The sequence below is a fragment of the Sorghum bicolor genome, chromosome 3, assembly GCF_000003195.3.
Source record: "Sorghum bicolor cultivar BTx623 chromosome 3, Sorghum_bicolor_NCBIv3, whole genome shotgun sequence".
Lineage (NCBI taxonomy): Eukaryota > Viridiplantae > Streptophyta > Magnoliopsida > Poales > Poaceae > Sorghum > Sorghum bicolor.
Window position 1 is genome coordinate 60,479,536 of NC_012872.2, and position 23,723 is coordinate 60,503,258.

General features: G+C 41.3%; 2 protein-coding genes and 1 pseudogene across 5 annotated transcripts; 2 read left to right on the forward strand and 1 right to left on the reverse strand.

Moving 5' to 3' along the window:
- On the forward strand, window positions 8,162-9,864 carry LOC8057558 (annotated as a pseudogene).
- On the reverse strand, window positions 12,832-13,997 carry LOC8057559 (centromere protein F). The gene has a single exon (XM_002458318.2). The coding sequence runs from the start codon at window positions 13,862-13,864 to the stop codon at window positions 13,112-13,114; it is 753 nt and encodes a 250-aa protein (XP_002458363.1). The 5' UTR covers window positions 13,865-13,997; the 3' UTR covers window positions 12,832-13,111.
- LOC8068064 (splicing factor, suppressor of white-apricot homolog) lies at window positions 17,137-23,297 on the forward strand. Of its 4 annotated transcripts, none has more exons than XM_002456158.2 (4): window positions 17,137-17,611; window positions 18,649-18,791; window positions 19,191-19,964; window positions 21,625-23,297. In XM_002456158.2, the coding sequence occupies exons 1-4, from the start codon at window positions 17,302-17,304 to the stop codon at window positions 23,065-23,067; spliced, it is 2,670 nt and encodes an 889-aa protein (XP_002456203.1). In that variant the 5' UTR covers window positions 17,137-17,301; the 3' UTR covers window positions 23,068-23,297. The 4 variants fall into 4 exon arrangements, with proteins under 4 accessions (XP_002456203.1, XP_021311004.1, XP_021311005.1 ...); XM_021455329.1 differs by lacking the exon at window positions 17,137-17,611 and adding an exon at window positions 18,947-19,091 and having other exon boundaries at window positions 18,650-18,791; window positions 21,625-23,201; XM_021455330.1 differs by lacking the exon at window positions 17,137-17,611 and adding an exon at window positions 18,885-19,091 and having other exon boundaries at window positions 18,652-18,791; window positions 21,625-23,201.

Below are 23,723 nucleotides of genomic sequence, written 5' to 3' on the forward strand. Positions count from 1 at the left end.
CAATTGCTCAATTAAAATGGACAGCGCATATTATTGACAATTTGCGCGAAATAGTGGCCTGAAGTCCACTATAATATTTATATACACGGCCTGAAGTCCGTGAAAACTTGTGCGGCCCGAAGTCCGCCATATTTCTTTATTATTATTCTTATTACGACTATTAATTACTTTCTACAATTATCTATTGCATTTAAATTATACGTATTTACTTCATTGTAGTCCGAAGGTAATCTAGAAGATTACATACGGGAAATAAAAAGTGTGGTCCTGAAGATTACACCCAATTGTAATCCTGAAGATTACAATCAAGGGCATTCTTATTTTGATCTACGTGCACTAGAAAACACATAGACGGCCTGAAGCCGTTGGACAAAGGCCTGAAGCCTTGTGCTCACAAATTATTTGGTCTATGCACATTGGCCAGAAGCCACGCACATATGATCTAAAGCCCGAAAACAATAAATAGTGAACCTGCAGTTCACTATGTCATATCACTACGTGGCCAGAAGCCCGTAAAATTATTAAGGCCTGAAGTCCTTACATGGTATGACTATTTATTTTATTGCAAGTTTTACGTATTTGCAAGTCATATTTATTTACTGCAATTTACTTTCTTGCAATTATTTAATTTTCACATATTTATGCAAGTATTTATGAGAACCGCATATGATCCTGAAGATTATATGCATGAGATATTTGGGGAAATATAGTCCTGAAGACTATATAAGAATGTGTGATCCTGAAGATTACACATGGTCGTAATCCTGAAGATTACGCGTAACCGACATTCACTAGTCATTGGTTGGACATTGCGAAAATAAGATTCGCGAAGCTAGCTGTGAATGACAGTAACTACCTTACTTGGGGATTGACGTTGAGATGAAAACTCAACGGCTGGTGCCTCGATTACACCATTGTTCAGCCTGAAGCTGGCAATGATGAGCGCACAATACTTGACAAAGCAGAGGCATTGCACTCTTTGCAATACCATTTACACTCAGACTTGAAGTCTGAATATATAAATGAGGATGATCTAATGGTTTCATAGCAGTCCCTGAAGGACCGCTTTAAACCAACATAAGTCAATATGACTGGATCGTCTTACATTTTAGATATTGTACGTCTGTAACGACTCTGCTTTATACAAGATTGTGTCTAGACCGCGTCTATGTGGCCAGAAGTTCACTAACGCAGATATGATCGAGAAAACTCTTTCTACCCTCCATCCCGGCAATATAATACCATATCAGTAATATACAAGTACCTGAAGTACTGTGGGCTGATAACGGTACTATTGATTGCAAAAGCAACAGAATGATGTTCTAAAGAACGATCATTCTGCACGGCAACTGTGCCCGAAGCACATGTTAGCGTTGCTGGAAATTCTAGCAACCACAAAGATGGCCGTGAAAAGGGACATTGGAAGGGAAAAGAGGTGCCATCCCAAAGGATAAAGGCGGATCCAGGAAGGTCACAGGTAAAACATCTAAGCAGAGGGGTCGCTGTTCTAGATGTGGAGGCATAGGACATTGGTCTCGTAATTGTCATGCCCCCAAAATACCTAGTTGATCTCTACCAAAGTTCTTCCAGAAGCAAGAACAAGGAGAGTCAACAAAAATCCCACCTCACCACTGAGCATGAAGCTCAGAAATGCGGAAGACACATTTGTCACTGCAAAGAGAAATGGTGGACATCCAAGTGGATGTGAGTGGGGATAACCTTCTCTTGATTTCTTTGATATATCCAGAGACCTGCTAACCCTAAGATATCATAATGCAATGTCCACATACACCAATTGAGTTTGGCCATACATGCTCCTGAAGAGCATTTATAATGTGTTGGCCATGCATGCTCCTGTGGAGCATCTTTAAGGTTACCCTTAAATTGTGAATGTTGGTTTTCGGTTTTTGAACACATGCCAAATCTCCAAATTCTCATACCTGGTGGGAGCCCATATGATTGAAGCGGAAACCTGTCATGCAGACAGAGACACCACCAATATAATGTTAAGGGAAACTAGATATTTTCAAATATTGACTAGGAAATGGAAGTATTATGACCATTGCCAGAAGCAATGTTCATATCAAGGGCACCAGAAGTGTCGCACTAGTTCTCCCATAAGCATTTAAAGTATGCGGTGGATGTATTTCCTTCATTGGGCTTGAACTACATATACACAATCCCACTAAGAAATATGTTGCGAATGTGGCATGACCAATTGTGTCATCCTGAGTTGGATATGATGAGAAAATCATCAATAATTCTATTGGCCATAAAAACTTCCCTAATCCTGAAGATTTTATTTGCACCGCACGTGCAAAGGGAAGGTTAATCACTAGGCCATCCCTCCTAAAGATTAGGGATGAGTCACAAAGAGGCCTAGTTGAGTCCTTGATCAAAAGGATCAAGTGGATAATGTATGGCCATTGCTGCAAAATCAAAGGCTGCCAACCAGCAGTTGGGGCCATACAGCATTGCATACTGCAAAATTTATCCAACTCAGGTCAACTGCACATCCCCCATATGGCTAGTGTGTGAGAAAGAAAGTATTTCCCATCTGCGTATAAGTTATGCGATATATGTGCCAGTATCGCCATATCAGCGTACACCAAAGAAACCCCACCAGAAGTTAGGATGTATGAGCCTATGACTGGGGATCTTCATGAGGCTCGGTACGCTGATTGCATTTCCCAGCATTAGGGGGAGATAGGCATCCAGAAGAATGCCGGGAAATTGCATGAAAAGGAATAAAGGCATTCCTTCTACACACACACTAGTAAATCTGGACCAGAAGTTCAGAAAAGTATGCATTTGCAAAATACTACAAATGAGCTGCCAAATGCCTTCACTGATTAGAAAAATGACAAGGCCACATTTACCTGTAGTAAATGTGCCAGAGAGAGTTCGGGTATCCCTGAAGGTTACCAACTCTATTGTCTCCATCCTCATCCTAGGTTGAGGGGGAGAACTCTGGGTGCTCAGACAAGGTTCCATGGAGACGTCCATGTAGACAAGGTCTTGAGCCACTTGGTATCATTTAAAGAATCAGTTTGAAGAAGCTCGACCCGAAGTGGAGAATGCCCCTGAAGTGGCAACTCAACCTGAAGTTGAGGAGGTCCCTGAAGGACACCATCCTGAAGATGGAAATCCCAATGTGTCAAGCGCGCACCAACGCATTGGAAGATCGGAACGCCCCAACTCAGTCGTTATGGGAAATCACGATGAGTGGGAGGACGATCATGAGGAGATCGCCACTAATTATGTGGAATCAGGAGAGTCATATTATAGAAAGACCACCGTTGTTGACACATTTTGCCTCAAAATTGTTGGCTCAAGGGATCCGGATCCAAACCAAAGTCCACAGTAGAGTGCCGGAAGCACTCAGATTGGGACAAATGGAAAGCCGCAATTGAGGCAGAGTTGCGCTCGCTTTATGAAAGAGAGGCTTCTTGGGCCTGCAGTACCAACACCTCCAAAAGTCATCCCTGAAGGATGTAAATGGGTCTTCCTCCTGAAGAGGAATAAACATGGCACAAAGCAAGGCCGGTGGCACGAGGGTTCACGCAGAGACCCGACATCGATTATGATGAAACTTACTCTCCCATGGTGGCATAACGTTCCGATATATGATACCCATGGCAGCTAACTTGAACTTAAAAATGCAGTTGATGGATATTGTGACCGCATACTGTTATGAGTCACTTGATTTGGGAATCCACATAAGAATCCCTGAAGGACTCAAGATCCCTGGACCGAATCGAAATCGCAACATGTTTAGCGTCCGCCTGCAGCGGTCGTCGTATGAGTTGAAACAATCTGGAAGGATGTTGTTCAACCATTGAGTAACTTTCTCCTGTAGAGAAGTTACATCAATAATAATGATTGTCCCTATGTTTTCATAAAAGAAATCCAATGATGGATTTTTATGTCGATGATTTGAACATCATCGGGGCTACAAGGGACATTGAGGAAGCGATGACTTGGGTAAGACCAAATTTTGTTTGGGCCTGCAGCTCGAACACCTCCCTGAAGGAGTGTTTGTACACCAGTCCACTTATACTAAGAGGGTACTTGAAAATTCAATTTGAGCAAGTGCCACCCTCTTAAGACCCCCATGGTGGTCCGATCCCTGGAAGCGGATAAGGACCCATTTAGACCCAAGGGCGATGATGAGGAAGTATTGGGACCCGAAGTTCCATACTTAAGCGCCATTGGAGCACTGATGTACCTCACAAACTGCACTAGACATGACATTGCGTTTGCAGTAAATCTGTTGGCAAGGTACGGTGCTGCCCCAACCAGGAGGCATTGGGTTGGCGTCAAAACCATCTTGAGGTACCTACAAGGTACACAAGACCTTGGTCTATGGTTCCTGAAGAACCGAGCTCCAACCATGGTGGGATATGTGGATGCTGGCTATATGTCTGACCCGCATAATGCCAAATCACAGACTGGTTTTGTCTTTCTCTGTGGTGGAGCAGCCATTTCCTAGCGGTCTGTGAAATAGATCCTGGTTGCCACATCGACCAACCACTCAGAGAGAATTGCTCTGTATGGGGCTGCACGAGAATGTGTTTGGTTGCGACGAATGATCAATCACATCCAGAAGTCATGCGGTTTGAACGTCGCCGACATCCCCACCATTATCTATGAAGATAATGTGGCTTGTGTTGCACAGATGTTCCTGGGTTATGTCAAGAGCAATATCACGAAGCATATTGCTCCAAAACTCTTTTATCCCCATAAGCTCCAGAAGAGCGGGGAGATAAATATCCTGCAAGCAAGGTCGTGCGATAACCTCGCTGATCTTTTCACAAAATCTCTACCCACCTCTAGCTTCTATAAGTGTGTCCATGGAACAAGTGTGAGGCGGCTTAGAGAGTTGCAGGGTTCAGGGGGAGACCAACCCCAAAGATTATAACCCATGACTGTGGTCCTGAAGATCACAAGTCGGTCCGGAAGACCGACTCGGACATCAACTGTCGTACTCTTTTTTCCTTGATGAGTTTTTCCCACCGGGTTTTCTCATGTAAGGTTTTTAACGAGGCGACAGGTGCAACATAAGCAATGCGTGTGATGTACTCTTTTCTCCTACCCTTTTTTCCCACTGGGTTTTTGGGGGGAGTTTTTAACGAGGCATACACATGACATGTAATTGGCCAAGGGAGAGTGTTGTGAATCAAAGTCCAAAAGCAATGTGTACAAGAGACTTTGAGTGGTGGCCAATTAAATGATGAGGAGGAAAAAGTATTAGCTTTCACACTAGCAAAGTTCAGCTTCCTCTCCTATAAATAGGAGGCCCCTTTCACCATTGTAACATGAGAAACAAGAACTGAAAGTGAATACATAGCTCCCTCTTCCTCCATCTCTCGCTGTGTGTTTATTCCTGTGTTTGTGAGTGCAATTGAGAGCATCCATTAAACGATTTCTAACAACAGCTGCCTTTGCGCCCGTGCGCGATCGAGCATTATTGGACAGATGCGTTCGGTTGCACATTGCAGTCCAGTGACCAGTCCCGGAGCTGCAGCGGATGCTGTTCTCTTCAGCTCAGCAGCTCTGGGCGATTTGGATAATGGGCATTGCAGATCTTTCTTTTTTTTAGATTAATGGCGTTGCGGATCTAGAAACTGAGGCAGATTATTAGACAAATAAATGACGATGTGTCGGAGTAATCTACAGAGATGTATCTATTCTTGCATACCAGCATACATTTTTCTTACAATGCCATTCTTGCATAAATAACCCTTGGGTAATTATAGGTTGAGCTCGAAAGACATAGTGTGATTGAAATGTGCACCTGTATATTTCAGAAGATATAGCCCATATGTTCCAGATAATGTCTGTTAATTTCTGTAATTTACTTGGAATTTGTATGCAAAAATTTAAGACATACATCCAAACTTGAGTTGGTTCCTATTTATGCCAGATCCTTCTTTTGAAGCATAATATCAGATGCCTTATTTTTTGTAGTTAGGATCTCCTTCTCACTCCAAAGTATGGTTGGTGTATACTTGGCCTTTCCCACTGTAGTTTGCTATCATCAGTCAGTTGCGCGCATACAAATATTTTGGTAGTTTGCTATCATCATGGAGGGTAGTTTGCTATCATCATGCTAGCCAGCCGGCAGCAGGTTAATTATTCAGAGCCTGCAGAGGAGATATGCTAGCCAGCCAGCTGCTGCCTTTTGTTATATATGTATATATATTTGCATTGCATGCATGTGTGTCCATTGCAATACCCTCTACTTGTATTGTATGGTTTATTTATATGTTTTTGGGACCCTCTAGTAAATTGGTTCGATTCTCCTCTTGTAATAACTAAAGAAAGTGCCTTTATTTGCTAGTGGTGTTGAATTCTGTCTTGATTTTTTCAGTCCAAAATTCACTTGACCTCTGCTGCTCATACACTTTGTAGTAATGTGCATGATGTTTTTTCAGTCCATATTGTTTTGGGACTGACAGGGGGTGATTTTGGTTTGCGCTGGGAGGAGATGTGATTTATCTACACTATGCTTGTTTTCTTATTAATTGTAACTATTTCTTGTTACCTCCAGCACTATTCAGTTTCCAAAAATATAGCATGTTGTGCTAAATGTAGCTATTTATTGTTAATTGTAGATCTCTCCACCACCATTTAGAGTTGGGGAAGGTGAACCTCCGCCTTCGTGGGATCCAGTACCAACTCCAGAAGGTACACTAGAATATTTAGCTTCTAGTATGACATGGTTAATAATATTTAGCTTCTTTATGACTATAAAATTATATGCTTCAGTTCTACAATGAGTCTCTCACTGCGAGATCGCATTAGAAAGAGGAGGGAGGAGGAAGACGATGACATGATGCTATTTATTTTCCCCGCATTATATCTTATGAGTTCTATTAGAGGGGGAGAAAGGAGGAAACACCATACTTCGGAAGAAACAGGCGAGGTTAAAGTTCGTAGACTCCTCGAGGGACATGTCAAGAACTATCAAGTTGCATTTAGGATGGAACCATACATCTTTAGAGAATTGGCAACTTATCTTAGAAGGAAAAGACTTGTTGTTGATACTAGGATCACGGTGGAGGAGAAGTTGGGTTTCTTCCTATACATGTTAAGTCACAATGCCTCATATGAGGATCTCCAAGTGTTCTTTGGGCACAGCAATGACACCTTCCATCATCACATAAACCACTTCTTCAAGGTTGTCATTCCTGCACTCTCTCGCTGTTTCCTTCAAGCTCCCGATCCTAATCAAGTGCATCAAAAAATCCAAGACAATCCTAGATTCTATCCATTTTTCAAGAATTGTCTAGGTGTCATTGATGGAACTCATATTCCTACTTCCATAGCCTCTGAGAAAGCTTCTCCATTTAGAAATCGGAAGGGCACACTAAGCATTAATGTGATGGTGGCATGTGATTTTGATCTCAACATCACTTTCATTTCTAGTGGATGGGAGGGATCGGCTACAGATTCTAGAGTGCTACGATCAGCTATGAGCAAGGGCTTCCAAGTACCTCCAGGCAAATTCTATCTAGTTGATGGAGGGTATGCGAATACTCATCTTTCCTTGCTCCATATCGAGGAGTTCGATATCATTTGAAAGAATTTGGGACTGGACGTCGAAGGCCACAGAACCCGAAGGAGCTCTTCAACCACCGTCACGCACTCCTGAGGAACCATGTGGAAAGGGCTTTGGGGGTGCTTAAGAAGCGCTTCCCTATTCTGAAAGTTGCCACATTCCACATGTTGGAAAATCAAGTAAAGATACCTATAGCTGCTGCCATCATCCATAATCTGATCTGATTACTTCATGGAGATGAGGAATGGTTAGATCATCAGCCGGATAATATCCCTCCAAGTACCTATGTTGTTTTACCAAGTGGTGATGAATTGGATGAACTAAATGTGGGTTCAGCACAAGGCAACACTTTAAGAGACACCATCGCCCAAGAAATGTGGGTTCAGTACTAGCAACATTTACATTAGTCTTTGAATAGGTTCTAATAAGTTAACAAGATTGTAATAAGCTTGTATTGTAATTAAGCAAAGACTTCTTTTTAGTATTTAAATTAGTCTTTAAGTAGGTTGTAATAAGCTTTTGTCATGAATAAGCTTAGCTTATAATAAATGAATAAGCTTGTAATAAGTGAATAGGCATGTGTTATATTTGACAGCGATGGTTGGAAAGGGCTCCCCGAAGCTCAATATGATTGCAAGGGCATCACCAAAGTCACACAAGTTCCTAGCAAACCCAAGTGGTATTAAGAAAAAGGCTTCTCCTAAATGCAGTAAGGCAAAGAAGACTGGAGGTTCTCCGAGAGGTATGGTGTTTAATTCTCTATTATTTCTCTACTGTTATTTGCTACTAAAAAGAAGTTTCTTGAAGTAATTATCTGCTGCATAGTTTATTCCACCATCTGCTATTATAGCAGTTTTAGTAAACATGTAACCTTTAAACTGATTTTGTTGTTTCTTTGTTGTAAACTGTTATTTCTATTTGTTGATTGTTGGTAACCTGATGTCTAACCATTGTTTATGTAGTAGTAAAGCAAAGAGCAGAGTGGAATCCGGCCCTTGAGAAGTCCCTGGTAGACATTCTTCATGAGTATAAAGATAGTGGCTACAGAGGTGACAATGGTTGGAGCTCAGAAGGGTGGAATAAGATGGTGAAGGAGTTCCATCTGAGGAACAAGTATGTCAACTACACAAAGAGTTAGATTCAAGACAAAGAAGTGCAACTAAAGAAAGACTATAGGATGCTAAAAGAGGCAAGGCAGCAGAGTGGGGCCACCTGGAATGAAGATAGACATGTGGTTGAAGGAACACCAGCTCTGTGGGCTAACCTCGAAGTGGTATGTTGATTTCTTGAAGTAATTCTATGGATATCCTCATAGTGATAACCTCATATTTGATCAATGGTTCTCTTTGAATGTGCAGACATACCCTAAAATCAAGAAATTCCGCAACAGTAAGGCAAGATTTCCATTATTTGATGCTTTGGGAGAGCTTTATGATGGTAGGTTCACTTTCTATATTTGTTTATATCTTGATGCTCTATATTATCATGTGAGTCACTTGACTTGTCTAGTAGTCTTTGATCAAGTATAGATGTCAAAACAGTAACTCTACATCCATGTTCTTCTCATTTGTGCTGTCATGATGTAGAATTAAGTTACCAGATTATCTTGCTAATTTGAGACATCTAGATGGTAAGATTGCCTGAATTAAAAAATATAGCTTGATGAACTAACCTAAAAGTTATCATGTAGGTCATTTGGCTGAAGGTACGTACAATATCACTTCCCATGAGCCACCACAAGAGGAAGCACCAATTCTACAAATTCATGATGTAGATGACTTGGACAACAATGAGGTCCATGAGCTACTAGATGACGATGATTTAGTCACTGAGATGCAAACAAGTGAGGCTGCTGATGAAAGAAATGATGGGGGGGGAAATGGGATCATAGATGTTGAAAGAAGCAGGCAACAAAGAACTACTACTACTACATCAAGCAAAAAACATGAGAAGCAAATAAAGAGGCCTAAGAACAAGGGTGAAAGGATTGAAGAAATGATGGGGAGATACCTAGACATGAGGACTAAGCAAGTACAAAATGAGTCTGCAGAGCTAGCCAAAGAAAAGGAGGATCTAGCCAAAGAAAATGAAGTTGCTCAAGGTAATGACTTCTCTATCAAAAGGTGTATATCTGTTCTAAGCACGATGGAAGTGACAAAGGAAGAAAAAGCAAATGCATTTGCTGTTTTCATCAAAAGCAAAGAGAATAGAGAGACCTTCCTAAGTGGGTGTGAACTAGATCAAGAAGCAACTTTGGTTTGGCTTAAAAGTGCGATGGTCTGACAGGTCAGTCTACTTAATTGCTAAAAACTTGATGTTTTCCTTCTTTGTTGATACTAGGATCACTATGGAGGAGAATTTAGATTTCTTATATACATGTTGTCACAAATTAAGGATAGTACTACTTTCTAGCCCTGTTCAACCCTTAGAGATGAGACTGTAGAGATGCATTTATACGGTTTTGGCCAGATTGAGTTGTTATTATCCTTTGTTTTTAAGGAGAAAGGTAGGACCTCTTTAGTCTTGCAGTTCATTCGTTGGGTTCAGTACTCAGTAGGGTCTGCAGCTTGGTCATTTGTTTCTGTACCTTAGTGCTGCTGCTCTAGTTCAAAACATGCTGATAAACAGCTTGGTTCAATATATGACCATACTATTTATATTTACTAAAGTCAAACAACTGTTTGAAAAATATTTGGATACTCAACTCATTGTAAATCCTTGATCACTTTTCAACAAGAACTGTAGTATTTAGAAGAGCACAACTCATCTGTATAGTAGGCAAGGCCTACTTGGCTAATTTTTTAGTAGATAGGTGCAGTACTATTCATTTAGTCCCTTGATGAAGTGTAGATTTAAATAAAAGACTCATCTCCACTTGGTTGTGTGAGTTGGCATTGATAGCTGCATGTCATTCTAACTGCTGTCCCATTTCAGAAATGCATTGTATTTTTTTTCATGACCCTATCTAGCACATTTTTCGTTAATATGGATAATTATATGTATTTTTGGCATTTGTACATATTTCTTATTTTTACCAAACTAATAGTTTGTTTGCACCCCCTCTCATCTCTTTCTATTGGTTAGCGATAGCTATATCATAATGTCCAATATTTCTATTTCAGGTTTTGGAGAACCTAAGGATACTGAGGTAGTACAAGGTGCCCAGAACGTTTGTGCTTCTATCAAGTTGCTGCATAGAACCCTTGTATTTTAAACATTCAAAGATGTAATCTAAGATTTGTGCCAGATGTGATCTTGTGGAAACAAGATATTACTACAAGATAGAGCAAGTAGAAGACCCCTTTCAAAGTTTCAATACCTTGATTTTTGATGACATGACGCGGTGTCAACTATAACTCATGCACTTTTGTATTCCTTACCACTTGAATTTACGCTAGTTGCAGAATTGCAGCTACCTCTCATGCACTTTTGTCGGTTAAACATGTGGATATGTATGCGCATCAGATTCTCAGCTCTGAATTTATCCCTGGCTAACCGAACAATCAAATAGGAGCAAGGGGATTGGTTCTGCCAGGGAATTAAACCTGCCCAGGGAATGAGTGACAGCTAGGGGATCAACTAATTCCAGGCCTGGATTGATTCCTCTTCTGGATTGGATCCCCAGCTGCCGAACAAGGCCTAAGTGATCTGACGAGATATATTATGATTACATTAGAATCCACTAACTCTGCCCCAACCATTAGAAGCAGAACAAAATACTTTTAAGATACAAGGACAGTGAATTTACAAGTAGTGAAAGACTTTATTTCATAAATCATAAATAAATAGGTTAGACTGTGCGAACCATGAAGCAATTCCAACCACAAACAATGAGAAACAGAGGTGTAGCAATTCCATGCATAAACACTTCTGTCACGTATATGCCATTACTAAACAATTTTGTGCCTAGATGGAAAGCATGCAGAACGATACTAATGAATGAACAAACATAACCATGCTAAGCAACTGATACTAATGAATGAACAAACATCACCCTGATGTAGTAGCAGTAGCATCACAGCAAAAAGTAGCAATTCTAATTTAGACATCCACATAAGAGCATCTCCAACAACTTGGTATTTCAACATGCTATTCTACCAAATTTGCTAAAAGCATAAAAATCCTTCTCCAACAACTCCTTATCTCAACTTGCTAAATTTCCCAAGTTGCTATCCAGAGGTCTCTACTGCCGAGATTTGTCAAGTTGTAATCCCAAGTTGCTATCCCAAGCGCAACTTGTTGGAGACACATATTCTTTTACCAAGTGAGCGGGTCCCATCTGTCATCCTCTATTTTTACCAAGTGAGAATAGCAACTTATTGGAGACACATCCTTTTTTCTTTTGCTAAACAAATTAGCAACTTGCTATAACTCAAGATTTGACAAGTGAATTTTATCAAGTTGTTGGAGATGCTCTAAGGCCATTTAGTTTATAGTAAGGCAAAACAACATGTCCATCAACAGAACCAATCGCATTGTTTCTTTTACTAAAGATGTTGCCCTCCAAATCAATGAAAATTATGAGCCTGTGCAATGTCCACTGAAAAAACCATCATGCGTAAACAAGAAAACTATATTGCGGTAGCTTGAACTGGCCAAAAGGAATGCAAGAAAGGGTAAAAAATATACAATATGCCTGTTTTTGGTAAAATTTCAGTCACCTACACAGCCAACTGTTTAGATTAACAGCACTACTGTTCTTTCACCATATGCTCTTCAACCCATTGTTGGCTGACATGGCGACATGTAGCCACTCTCTCCTGCGCTTGCCCATCTCCGACAGCGGTGCTATCCTCGACCAACCCTGCTATGCTAAAGCTAAACAGGTTTTGGCCACTGATATCATCGTCACTGCTATGTGCCCCACCCTTCCCCCTTGGCACCAGGCAGGCAGCCACCTCTGGTGGTCTAGCCTGTTTGCCATGGCTCTAACCAGGAAAAATCCCACCACCCTACCTGCAGTTGCTTGAATTGATGTCCAGATGACTGAAATCTAGGAGGCGCGTGATAGAAGAAGATATATTGCTAATGCACAAACAGAAACACGGAGCACAACAATTCCTCTAATTGACAAACACAAGTGATGAAGGCATTAAGAAGTATAATTCGTAAACAAACTTAGTATATAGTAGAATTGTAATCAGATGCAATACATGTCAAATACTCAAATGCCGAGGTAATGTTATGATTACACTCAGCAATCAATCAAAATAGACCGCATCACCACGTCATTAAAGTAATTTCAAGTAAGCAAAGTAGATCACTCATCAGCAGAACACGGACCATTATTAGATCAAAAAAACGACATGAGGCCATGCCATAGCAGTAACATAAACCAGAAGATAACCAATCATACAACGTTCCTCAGTTTCACGAATATTTTTTTGGTGTCACCGCAAAAACAGCCATGAAACATAACCAGTCTCCAGATCCCTATAATTCTGTAGGCTAATAAGCAACTACTCATAGAAGTCGCATCACTTCCAGTTTAGTAATAGCAGCATCACGACGAAAACTTCCAGCACTGCTACGCAACCGAGCACCAGATTACCTCTTAAGGCGGAGATAGATCAGCATGACAGCAGCCGTGCCGGCGGCGCCGGCAGCCGCAGCCACCGCCATCCCCAGCCACGCAACCTCCCCTTCCTTCGGTGCCTCAGCCGCCGGCGCAGCCTCCCTCTCCTTGGTGGTGGTGGCGACGGTGGCGGAAGCCTTCAGGGCCCTGATCTCCTCCTCGAGCTTGAGCTTCTCCTGGCGCACGGCATCCACCTCCTTGGCGAGCTTCTCGTGGCTCTCCTTGTCCAGCTCGTGCTCGCCCTTCTCAGTCTTGAGGAGGGCCTCGAGGCGGTCGACCTCCGTGCGGAGCGAGGCGACCTCCTTCTCGGCAGAGGCGGCGGCGAGCTCGGCGATGGTGACCTCCTCCCGGGCCTGCATGAAGGTCCCCTCGATGCTGTGCGTCTGCTCGGCGAGGGACTTGTTCTCACGGCGGGCCTCGGCGAGCTTCGCCTCCAGGTCGAGCTTGGCGGCGCGGAGGTCCTCGATCTCGGCGCGGGCGGCGACGGCAGCGTAGGACCTGGCGGCGGTGTGGGCGCCGGCGACCCCCTCTTCCTCCTCCTCCTCCTCCTTCGCGACGCCGCCGTTTGGAGCGGGGTTCTCGGCGGCGGCGGCGGCGTAGGACTTTGCGGGGTGGGTGATGGGTACTTGCTCCTCCTCCGCAACGCCGCCGTTGAGCGCAGCCTTCTCGGCGGCGGCGGCGGCGGCGGCGGTGGGGGAGGCGAGGGTTTCGTCGCCGTTCTCCATTGGGAGGTGGTGGTGGGTTTTGTTGGGCTTTGGTGTTTCTGTGCGTGGGGTGGGATTGCTGGGGGGCGGCGCGGCCTGCGGGTGGGAAATTATGGGGGAAAGGCAGGAGGAGAGGGAGGAGGGAAAGGGGAGGCTTCTTTCTCCTTTTCTGGCTGCTCTGCTTGCGGAGGGGGTTGAGAAATATCTAGAAAGGCACGTTCCGCCTCGCCTCAATGACGGGTGGGCTATACGCCCGGGGTCGGACCACGGCCCCACCTGTCAGTTACTGCTAGCCATTTGATGGGAGCGCGTGCATGACGGCGACGGTGGCGTGTTGGCCTTGTGGGTCCACGGTGTCAGCGAATGCGGTGACGCTTTCGTGGTGAGGAAGTTGGTGCCAGGGGACGACGGGGCTTGGACGGCGTCATGGGCTCTCCTGTGTTTCCGTAGTGCGCTGCATCATGGGTGTGGGCGCGAGATTCGCGCCTTGCGGGCCCGAAACGCAAGTGGATGGCTATGATTCGAATTCCGAAAGGCATGGAAATGCATATCTACGGCCCATTTGAATGATTGATGAATGGTTTTGGGCCTTGTTTAGTTCCAAAATATTTTGCAAAATTGACACGGTAGCTTTTTCGTTTATATTTGATAAATATTATTCAATCATAGACTAACTAGGCTCAAAAGATTCGTCTCGTCAATTTCGACCAAACTGTACAATTAGTTTTTATTTTTGTCTATATTTAATACTTCATGCATGTGTCTAAAGATTCGATGTGACGGAGAATCTGAAAAATTTTGCAAAATTTTTTAAGGAACTAAACAAGGCCTTGGCCTTTTTTATATTTTCAAAAGCGGATTATTTTTTAAAAAAAAACTGTGTGTCGAGAGAGAACGCACCACGCACGGCCGCATGGGAGTGCCTTTCGACCTGACTGTATATTGACGACCACGGCTCCGTCAATCATAGCCCTAGTTCTCAAAATATTTTGTAAATTTTTTTACATTTTTCATCATATAAAAATTTGCGGCACATATATAGAGCACTAAATATAGATAAAAAAATAACTAATTACATAATTTATCTGTAATTTGCGAGACGAATCTTTTGAGCCTAGTTAGTCTATAATTGGACAATATTTATCAAATATTTCGTGCTACTATTTATATTTTACAAATTTTTTTAGAAATAAACAGCGTCGTCAATCAACCTTCAGAATTACGATTTTCACTAGAAAACTTGGCGGGCGGCGGCCATCTTTGAGCTTCCCAATATTCTATTTAGGCCCTGTTTAGTTCTCCACCAAAAAAATTTTCATCCATCCCATCGAATCTTTGGAACATGCATGAAACATTAAATGTAGATAAAAAAATAAACTAATTACACAGTTTGGTTCAAAATCGCAAGACGAATCTTTTAAGCCTAGTTACTCTATGATTAGCCTTAAGTGCTACAGTAACCCACATATGCTAATGATAGATTAATTATGCTTAATAGATTTGTCTTGCAGTTTTCTGACCAGCTATGTAATTTGTTTTTTTATTAGCTTTTAAAAATCTCTCTCGACGTCCTTCCGACACATCCGATGTGACATAAAAAAATTTTATCTACAATTTAAACAGGGCCTTATTATTATCTGCAGACGATAGTGCCAAATAGAAAATGGAGAAGTTACCACAGTAATTGTCTATCATCTATGATAAGCCCTGTTCTTATAAAATATACATAGTGGACCTTATCATAAATATTGCGTCTCCTTGAACCAAGTTGCCCATTACCAATTCCTTGAACCTAATAATCACCTAATAAAAAAGCCTAAATGTAGATCTTAAACAAGTTTGTCTCGGCATACCTTGGCCTTGTTTAGTTCGAAAAAATTTCGGATTTCGCTACTGTAGGACTTTTGTTTTTATTTAACAAATATTGTCCAATCATGAATTAACTAGGATCAAAAGATTCGTCTCACGATTTACAGATAAACTGTGTAATTAGTTTTTATTTTCGTTTATATTTAATACTTCATGCATGTGCCGTAAGATTCGATATGACGGGGAATCTTGAAAACTTTTTGGATTTCGAAGTGAACTAAACAAGGCCATTGCCTTTGTCATGGCTCTACATCTAGAAAGCAAGCATGATAGTCTGAGTGTATGCATAGATAGATGTTTTTTTTAATAACAAAACAGTTTGCCATAAATTTCAAAGTCAAAGTAACATATAATTATCAGATAAAAATAAAATGCTACAGTACCCAAAATCAAAAAAAATCGGAACTAAACAAGGCCCTAGTGTATGCATGACTATGATGTTTGACCGTTATAACAAGGGGTGAGCTAGCTCAACTTTTCTTTCAGAGTTGTCTTTAAAGTTACTCCATCATTCCAAATTGTAAATCATTTTAACTACATTCTAAGTTAATTTCTTTATTTTTGACCAGGTTTATATAGGAAAACATAAAAAATCTCAACATCAACCAAATTCATTAGATATACTTTGAAATATATTTTGATATTGTATTTATTTTATATTGTATATGTTAATATATTTTTAATATAAACTTGGTCATAATTAGATAAATTAATTAAGGATCAAATTAAAACAGATTATTATAATTTAAAAAGGTTCAAGTGATTTGTTAATAATTTGTTTTACATTGGATAGTATAATTTGTTATAAATCTAATCATATAATAGATAAAAATTGTTAGCCTAATTATTTGTCAAAGTTTTTAAACTTTAAATCTTGATATAAATGCGCGCCAGATAAATGGACCGGGGAAAGTATATTGCATAATGAGCGGAGTAATCACATTCAAAATCAGCTAACTCTGATTTATAAAAATAAAATATAATTAAACGAATTTTGCTTCGAGCCCCATAGCGGAGGCCCAATTGTTTTCTAGCAAAGGCCCAATTGTTGCTATGCCTTGTAGCATGTAAAAATTGTTAACTGGCAACAGATTTAGTACAAACTCATCTTCCGTGCAAACTGTGTAAACTCTAATCTGGACTGCAGGATGTTAATCCAAGGGGGCGCATGAGAGAAGTGGAAGGAGAGATTTGTAAAAGTGTGATTAAGAGCGGGGAATTAAGTGCAAAATTATCCAATCTCTCCGCGTCCTTTAGATCAACATCCTGTGGTCCAGATTAGAATTTGTACAGTTTGCACGGGAGATGAGTTTGCACTGGATCCATTGCCTTGTTAACTGAGCCGGGCTGCTTCCTTTTCTAATACTGAAATGGGTACTGTATGTCTATTTTTGAATAACAGCAGGTGTCAAATGCAAAATGCATGAAAGCGACATCCTCTACCATCAGCGCCTAGCCGCCCCAAATCTCCTCCGCCGCGTCATTCCGAAACCCTAGAAGCGCTCCGCCGAGCTCCAGGCTCCCGAGCTCGCCGCTTCTCGCGAAGAGAAAGCCGAGGCCGAGACAAGCTATACCTCAGCGGCTCAGCCATGGATCTGGAGATCGTTGGGCGGCACGCCTTACTGTTCGACGACGACGCGACGGCGGAGGTCGTCAACTCCGGCGGCTCCCTTGTCCCCTGGGCGGCCGTCGGCGCGGCAGAGCTCCTCCTCGACCGCCACGACGTGCGCCACCTCCTTGATCGCGTGCCCCCTCGCCCGCGCCGCGCCTACTCAGTGGCCCTCCTCTCCGCGCCCTCCCCCGACGGCATCTCTGAGACCGAGCTCGATCGCGAGCGCTACCTGGACCTCCCGGCTGGCGACGGCGAATACGAGGGTTCTGGAGATGCGCCCCCCTCAGGTATAAATGGATCTTCCTTTTGCGCCGCCTCTCCTCTCCTCTCGTATCTGTAACTGTCAGCTTTTGTCTTACCTTTTGGCATGGTTTTGGTGTATTTGAGCTCAAGTTTGTTCCATTCTACATTTTGAATGTCGTTCTGCCGACTTTATCCTGTTCTATGAGTCATAATCATACGTTTTTGGGATTCATCTTAATGAAGCCTCAAGTATAAATTCAAAATAAGTCCACTAGTTGGTTGAGGTTTCACATATCAGTGTTCTGATTGCAGCCCTCTTGAACCAAATCTTCAGGTTTAAACTGTATTATTATTTTTTTGTCAGATATTACTCCCTTATATATGGCTTACAAGTGAGAACCATATCACACTATTTGGTTTTTTGGTTACCAGCAGGCTCATGGTTTTGGTGTATTTGAGCTCAAGTTTGTTCCATTCTACATTTTGAATGTCGTTCTGCCGACTTTATCCTGTTCTATGAGTCATAATCATACGTTTTTGGGATTCATCTTAATGAAGCCTCAAGTATAAATTCAAAATAAGTCCACTAGTTGGTTGAGGTTTCACATATCAGTGTTCTGATTGCAGCCCTCTTGAACCAAATCTTCAGGTTTAAACTGTATTATAATTTTTTTGTCAGATATTACTCCCTTATATATGGCTTACAAGTGAGAACCATATCACACTATTTGGTTTTTTGGTTACCAGCAGGCTAACGTTGTAGTAACTTTGTTTTCTTGCAAAGAAACAAGGTTCATTATCCAGTTGTATCCAAATAACAGTATCACTGCCACATGTTTAAAGTTAGCAGTGTTCATTGTACATGTTTTTTTTTCCCACTGTATACTTTTAAGTTTGCAGGAAGGATGCTTTGATTAGTTCATGAGCATCTTTAATCATTTCAAGTAAGGGGCTTTCTTCTATTGCCCAGAAGATGTAAATTTGTGCCTGCATGTTTTCTTCCCTACTCCTATTTCTGTTATTTATACTATATAACAAATTAACAATCATTCAGCTGACATATTTTTTGCTTATTATCTAGGAAATGGCACAGATACTGGACAGGCTGATTATAATGCTGTTCCTTTCTCATATGGATATTCTGCTGGTTCAGATGAACCAAATTCTTCGGACTTGTGTTATCGCCCATCATTTTATGTGCCAGAAAGCTTGTTGAATAAGCTGGTTAGTAATAGCTTTGAGCTCTCACTTTTAACTATTTTCTCTCCAAATATGATAGAAATTTATTTCTTCTACCCTGTTATTAATATTCTTCAGTTGATCCAGCAATAATTGTGCAAGGTGCATATGTTCTTCTAAGGATTAAATGCCTGTTTCAGATGGTTGGAGCAGAGATGAAGTTCCTACTAGTGATGCACATTGTTTCCTTGCAATGTATCTTGACGTAAGGAATATAGGCAGGTGGGATTAGAATGATTCAAGTGCTACATATAACAAAAATGAATGGGATGGCTGTCTTACGATGTACCAGTTTTCTTAATATTGTAATTGACATAATTTGTGCTTGTGTGCTCTCTAGCCATTACTCAGTCAATTTTTTGTTCCCGTGTTTTACATTTACAGCCTCCTTCCGAGAAGGCGCATCAGATAATTGCAAGAACAGCTTTATTTGTTAGCGAGCACGGGGGACAGTCAGAGATTGTATTGAGGGTGAAACAAGGAGATAACCCAACATTTGGATTCTTGATGCCTGATCATCATCTCCACAGCTACTTCCGCTACCTTGTTGATCATCCTCAACTGCTGAAAGATGGTGCTGATGCTGTTGGCACGGATAAACGTAATACTGAGAGTGAGCATGCTTCATCTGGTGGGGCTTTATCATTGCTTGGGACCGCCTATGACTCAGGAGATGAGGATGAAGGCACACTCCCACGTATTTCGGAAGGCATGAATCCTGGAAATAGCATGACCCCTGATGTCCAGGGCCACGTAAAACCTGCATCAATTATGCCTGACAAAAAATATCTAGGCAAAGATCAGAATGCTGTCGCTCCTGCAGTTAAGAGCAAAACAATATTGACAAAGAAGAATCCGATTATTACTGGCAACACCATTGTTGCTGTTCAGCGTGAAAAGGTTAATGACACAATTACAACATCAACTACATCCAAATCACATACCAATTCAGGCTTATCTGAAAAAGAAATGATCCTTGAACCACCATCTTTCATGAAACGCACGATGGAGAAAATAATTGAGTTTATTCTGACAAATGGGAAGGAGTTCGAAGAAAAATTGATTGAGCAAGACAGAACAACTGGGCGATTTCCATTTCTTCTGTCTTCTAATCCATACCACTCATATTATCTAAAGTTTCTCCAGGAAACCGAAGAGGTAATTTGACTCACACTTGTTTATGCTTTAAGCTTGAAAGATTTCTGTTACTACCCCTTTTCTGTTATTATGTTGTAGAGGTCAAAAGACATTTATTGTCTTTGTTACTATTTTGAAGATGCCAAAATAAGTTTATTGGGCCTTCTTTCTTTCTATTTTGGAGAAGCCAAAAGAAAATTACTTTCCCAAAATACTGGCATGCAACAAATGTCCCATGCCTTCATTCTCATCTTGTGATAGTGATACTTCTATTTACTTAATATTAATATTTGTCAGGTTTTCATACCTTGCATTTGTTTGTTGATCAATTATTTCATTATATTCAAAACTAATTGAGCTTTCTACTACTGAAGATGTTCACACAATTGATAGGAATGTTGTAATTGTCAAAATGATGGCCCTATGTCCTTCATTCATCAAGCTTCCTTTCTTGTTTAAGTAGTTGCCTTATTGTTACAATTATTATTTCTAATAGGCTTAGCAGCTTTACATCATTCTTGAGTACTCTTGATGTGCATTCAAATCGAGCAACCAGTATTGCCATGCACAACAGATTTTTTTCATGGGTCTTGGTTGCTTAAAATTCTGAGATCTTTAAACTTAGTGTGTTTGTGTACTGCTGTTCCCAATTCTTATTGTATTGTTTTTGCTGAGTGTCTTCTTCTTTTTCTTTCTTTTTTGTCCTCAAGTGCATATGATGTCTTACACTTGATCTCTGAACTTCAGGTAAGTTCACATGTGGAAAGTATTAATCGCTGATGCACTACTTTGAGTAGCCTGTAGTAGGGTCTTTTATTCAGTCGTTGGCCACTTTTCTGTTGGTCCTAATCTTGTAAGCTTGTTTCCCCAGTGTGTGTGTATTGTGAGTGTTCTAAACTTTGTATACCTTTTTGCTTTCTATAAAAGCAGGGTTTTCCTCTGTACAAAAAAACACAAACACTAGGAACTGGTGCAACATATTTATGACATGATTTTCTGATGGATGCATTGTGTTCACATGAGTCAGTTTCTTTGGTTGAATTGTTGCTTACTGGCTTTCTGCATCTCTTTGTTGTTTGTTTTCTTTTTTAAAAAATAGAATGTCCACTTTGATGATATCCTGGACATTCAGGGCATGACTTGATGTAGCTATGTTGTGCTATCCTAGTTTGAAGCACTAGATGGCAAATGTTTTGTTATCTTTGGATTTGGAAAGGTTCATCATCTTCATGGACATGAATTGCTGATGTCTGTTTTGATTACTTGAATTGATTTCCTTGGTTCAATTGTTTCTTGAATGGATCTCTTGTTTGATTCGCTTTTCAAGCTTATACTGCCCATTTTCTTAATTACTATTTTTAGCTCGTAGTATCATAAAAAATATCCTGGACACCCAGAGTTTTCTGTATTCCAGGCCAAATCAATCCCCCCCCCCCTCATTATCTATAATTGTTGGTGCTTCTCTTTTATACCCTGGGAGTACTAAGGTTGTGTGAGACTTTAAGCCCTCTCGCAATGCAGGATTTTACAAGAAATACTTTAATTCCCTCTCTTTGATCAAAATCTTCATGTTCTAAAAATTTCACTAGCTTCTTTACTAAGGCAATGTTATCGTTTTTGCTATGATCCAATGGCAAATTTTAACTATGGTTTGTTTCTCTTTCATTTATTGATTTTGCAGTCCAAGTCACATGGTAGAAGTCCTAATCACAACGATAGAAGAGGTTCTTCTGACCGGAGGGGCAGAAGAAGTCCTGATAGCGATGATAGAAGCTTCCGTGAGCGTGCCAACAGAAGCTCTCGTGAGCGCTCCGACAGAAGCGCTCGTGAGCGCGGCGACCAAAGATGCTCAATGGAGCGCAAAGACAGCAGTTATGGCATGGTATCCAGTGCTTCTGATAGAAGCTTAGCTGGACCATCAGAGAAGCAGCTGTATGACAAACAAGGGAAGGGTAGATTCCATCCTGTTTGTGGGGTCAAGAAGGAACCTACTCGGAAAGTCACCGCAGATGAAGCTGCTGCTATAGTAATGGCGGCTACTCGTGGGCTGGGTGCTGCAAATAACTCACTTAACACCATGAAAGGAACCAATGACAATGTTCGCACCCATGCAAGTAATGATCCTTCTTCCAGCTTTGGAAGTTTCTCATCTTTACAGGACCGAGATGCACTGTCCAAACATATTTCAAATAGTGAGGCTGATGCTTCACTTACAAGTAGTGGACAGCCCCAAAAGGAAGGTTTTGGAATTATTGATGATGATTGGATTGCAAACACTATTGCAAAAGCTGCTGCTGCAGCAGCCTCCAAAGAGGCAGATTCTTCGGAAGCTTCCATGACAAAGGAACAGAAGCTGAAAGCTGAGAGGCTTCGCCGTGCGAAGATGTTTGCTGCAATCATTAAGAGTGGAGACAAGGTGAATGATTTAGCTGCAGCATCAGATCCAACTAGTGAAGATGCCAAGGCCATTCCTGATATGAGTGTCTCTGGACTTGATCTGCAATCTGTAGCTAAGGAACGTGAAGGTAGCTCTGCTCCGTTTGAACACGAGGGGCCAAACTTGACAAAGCGTAATAAAGACTCTGATGATGAACAGAACAGAGTGCGGAAGTATAGAAAGAAACATCAAGAATCTGATGAGGAAGAAGATGAATCAGAGGAGAGCTATAAGCACTCGAGGAAGAGGCATCGCCCAGAGCATTCAAGAGGCCGGAGTAAGGATGTTCATAAACATAAGCACAAGAGTCACTCCAAGGACAGGGAATCCAGACATCACAGACACCGTTATAACTCTCTGGAAGATGAGCAGGAGCATGAACGTCGGAGTTCCAAGTCAAGGCATAGGCATAGAGATGATCACCACTACTCTGATGAGGAGGAACATAGGTCACATAAGCATCGGAGGAGGGAGCATCACTCCAGCTCTAAAAGAAAGCACGAGGAAGACCGATACCAGAGTGAACAGTCTCAAGGTCGTTTAGAAGTGTCATCCCCGTCTAGATCAGGTGCCAAGTTTGAATCAGACAAGCTGCCTGACGACACTGCACAATCAACTGAGGGAGCAACTGCAGTGCCGAGTGAACTGAGAGCAAAAATCAGAGCGATGTTGCTCGAGAGATTGTAATATCTGCATCACATCAGATTAACATTATATGTCCTTGGGCTTGGGCCTCTGTTTTGTAGCCAACTGCCCTTTCAATTTCTGTATTTGCTTTGAACGTTCCAACTCTGTGTGCATTTTATTTGAAATCAATGACCTGCACGCTAAGTTTGTTGGCCTGCTCCACATGTTGGCGTTTCTGCTGCATACATGATTGATACATAGGTTGTTATTATGACCATTTTGTTGAATCATCAAGTGGTCTACGTGTGTAATGTATATTTTTCAATATCTCTGAAACTGTGGGAGGGCTTGTTTGGAAACATGACGATCTCGTTTAGTCTATACGTATTGTAAGTTTTTGACGTGGAAAATTAATTCATTTTCCATTTCAATCCATATAGGACCTGTTTGGTAAAATTCACAACAGCTTTGTGAGTTAGCTTTTTTTTTTTTGCTAGACACTTATTTCTAAAACAGCTTCACCCAGCTTGTGCGTTGGTCTTTAAAATTATGGCTGAAATTACTATTGACTGATTTATTATGAGAGAAAAACACTGCTGATTGATTGAAAAAGTATGACCGATAAGACAAGCGTAAGACAAGCGAACAGGTTCTTGAAGTTATTTGTCTTCTCCTCCTACAAGACATGACATGAGTTAGAGTGAAGTTGAAAAAAA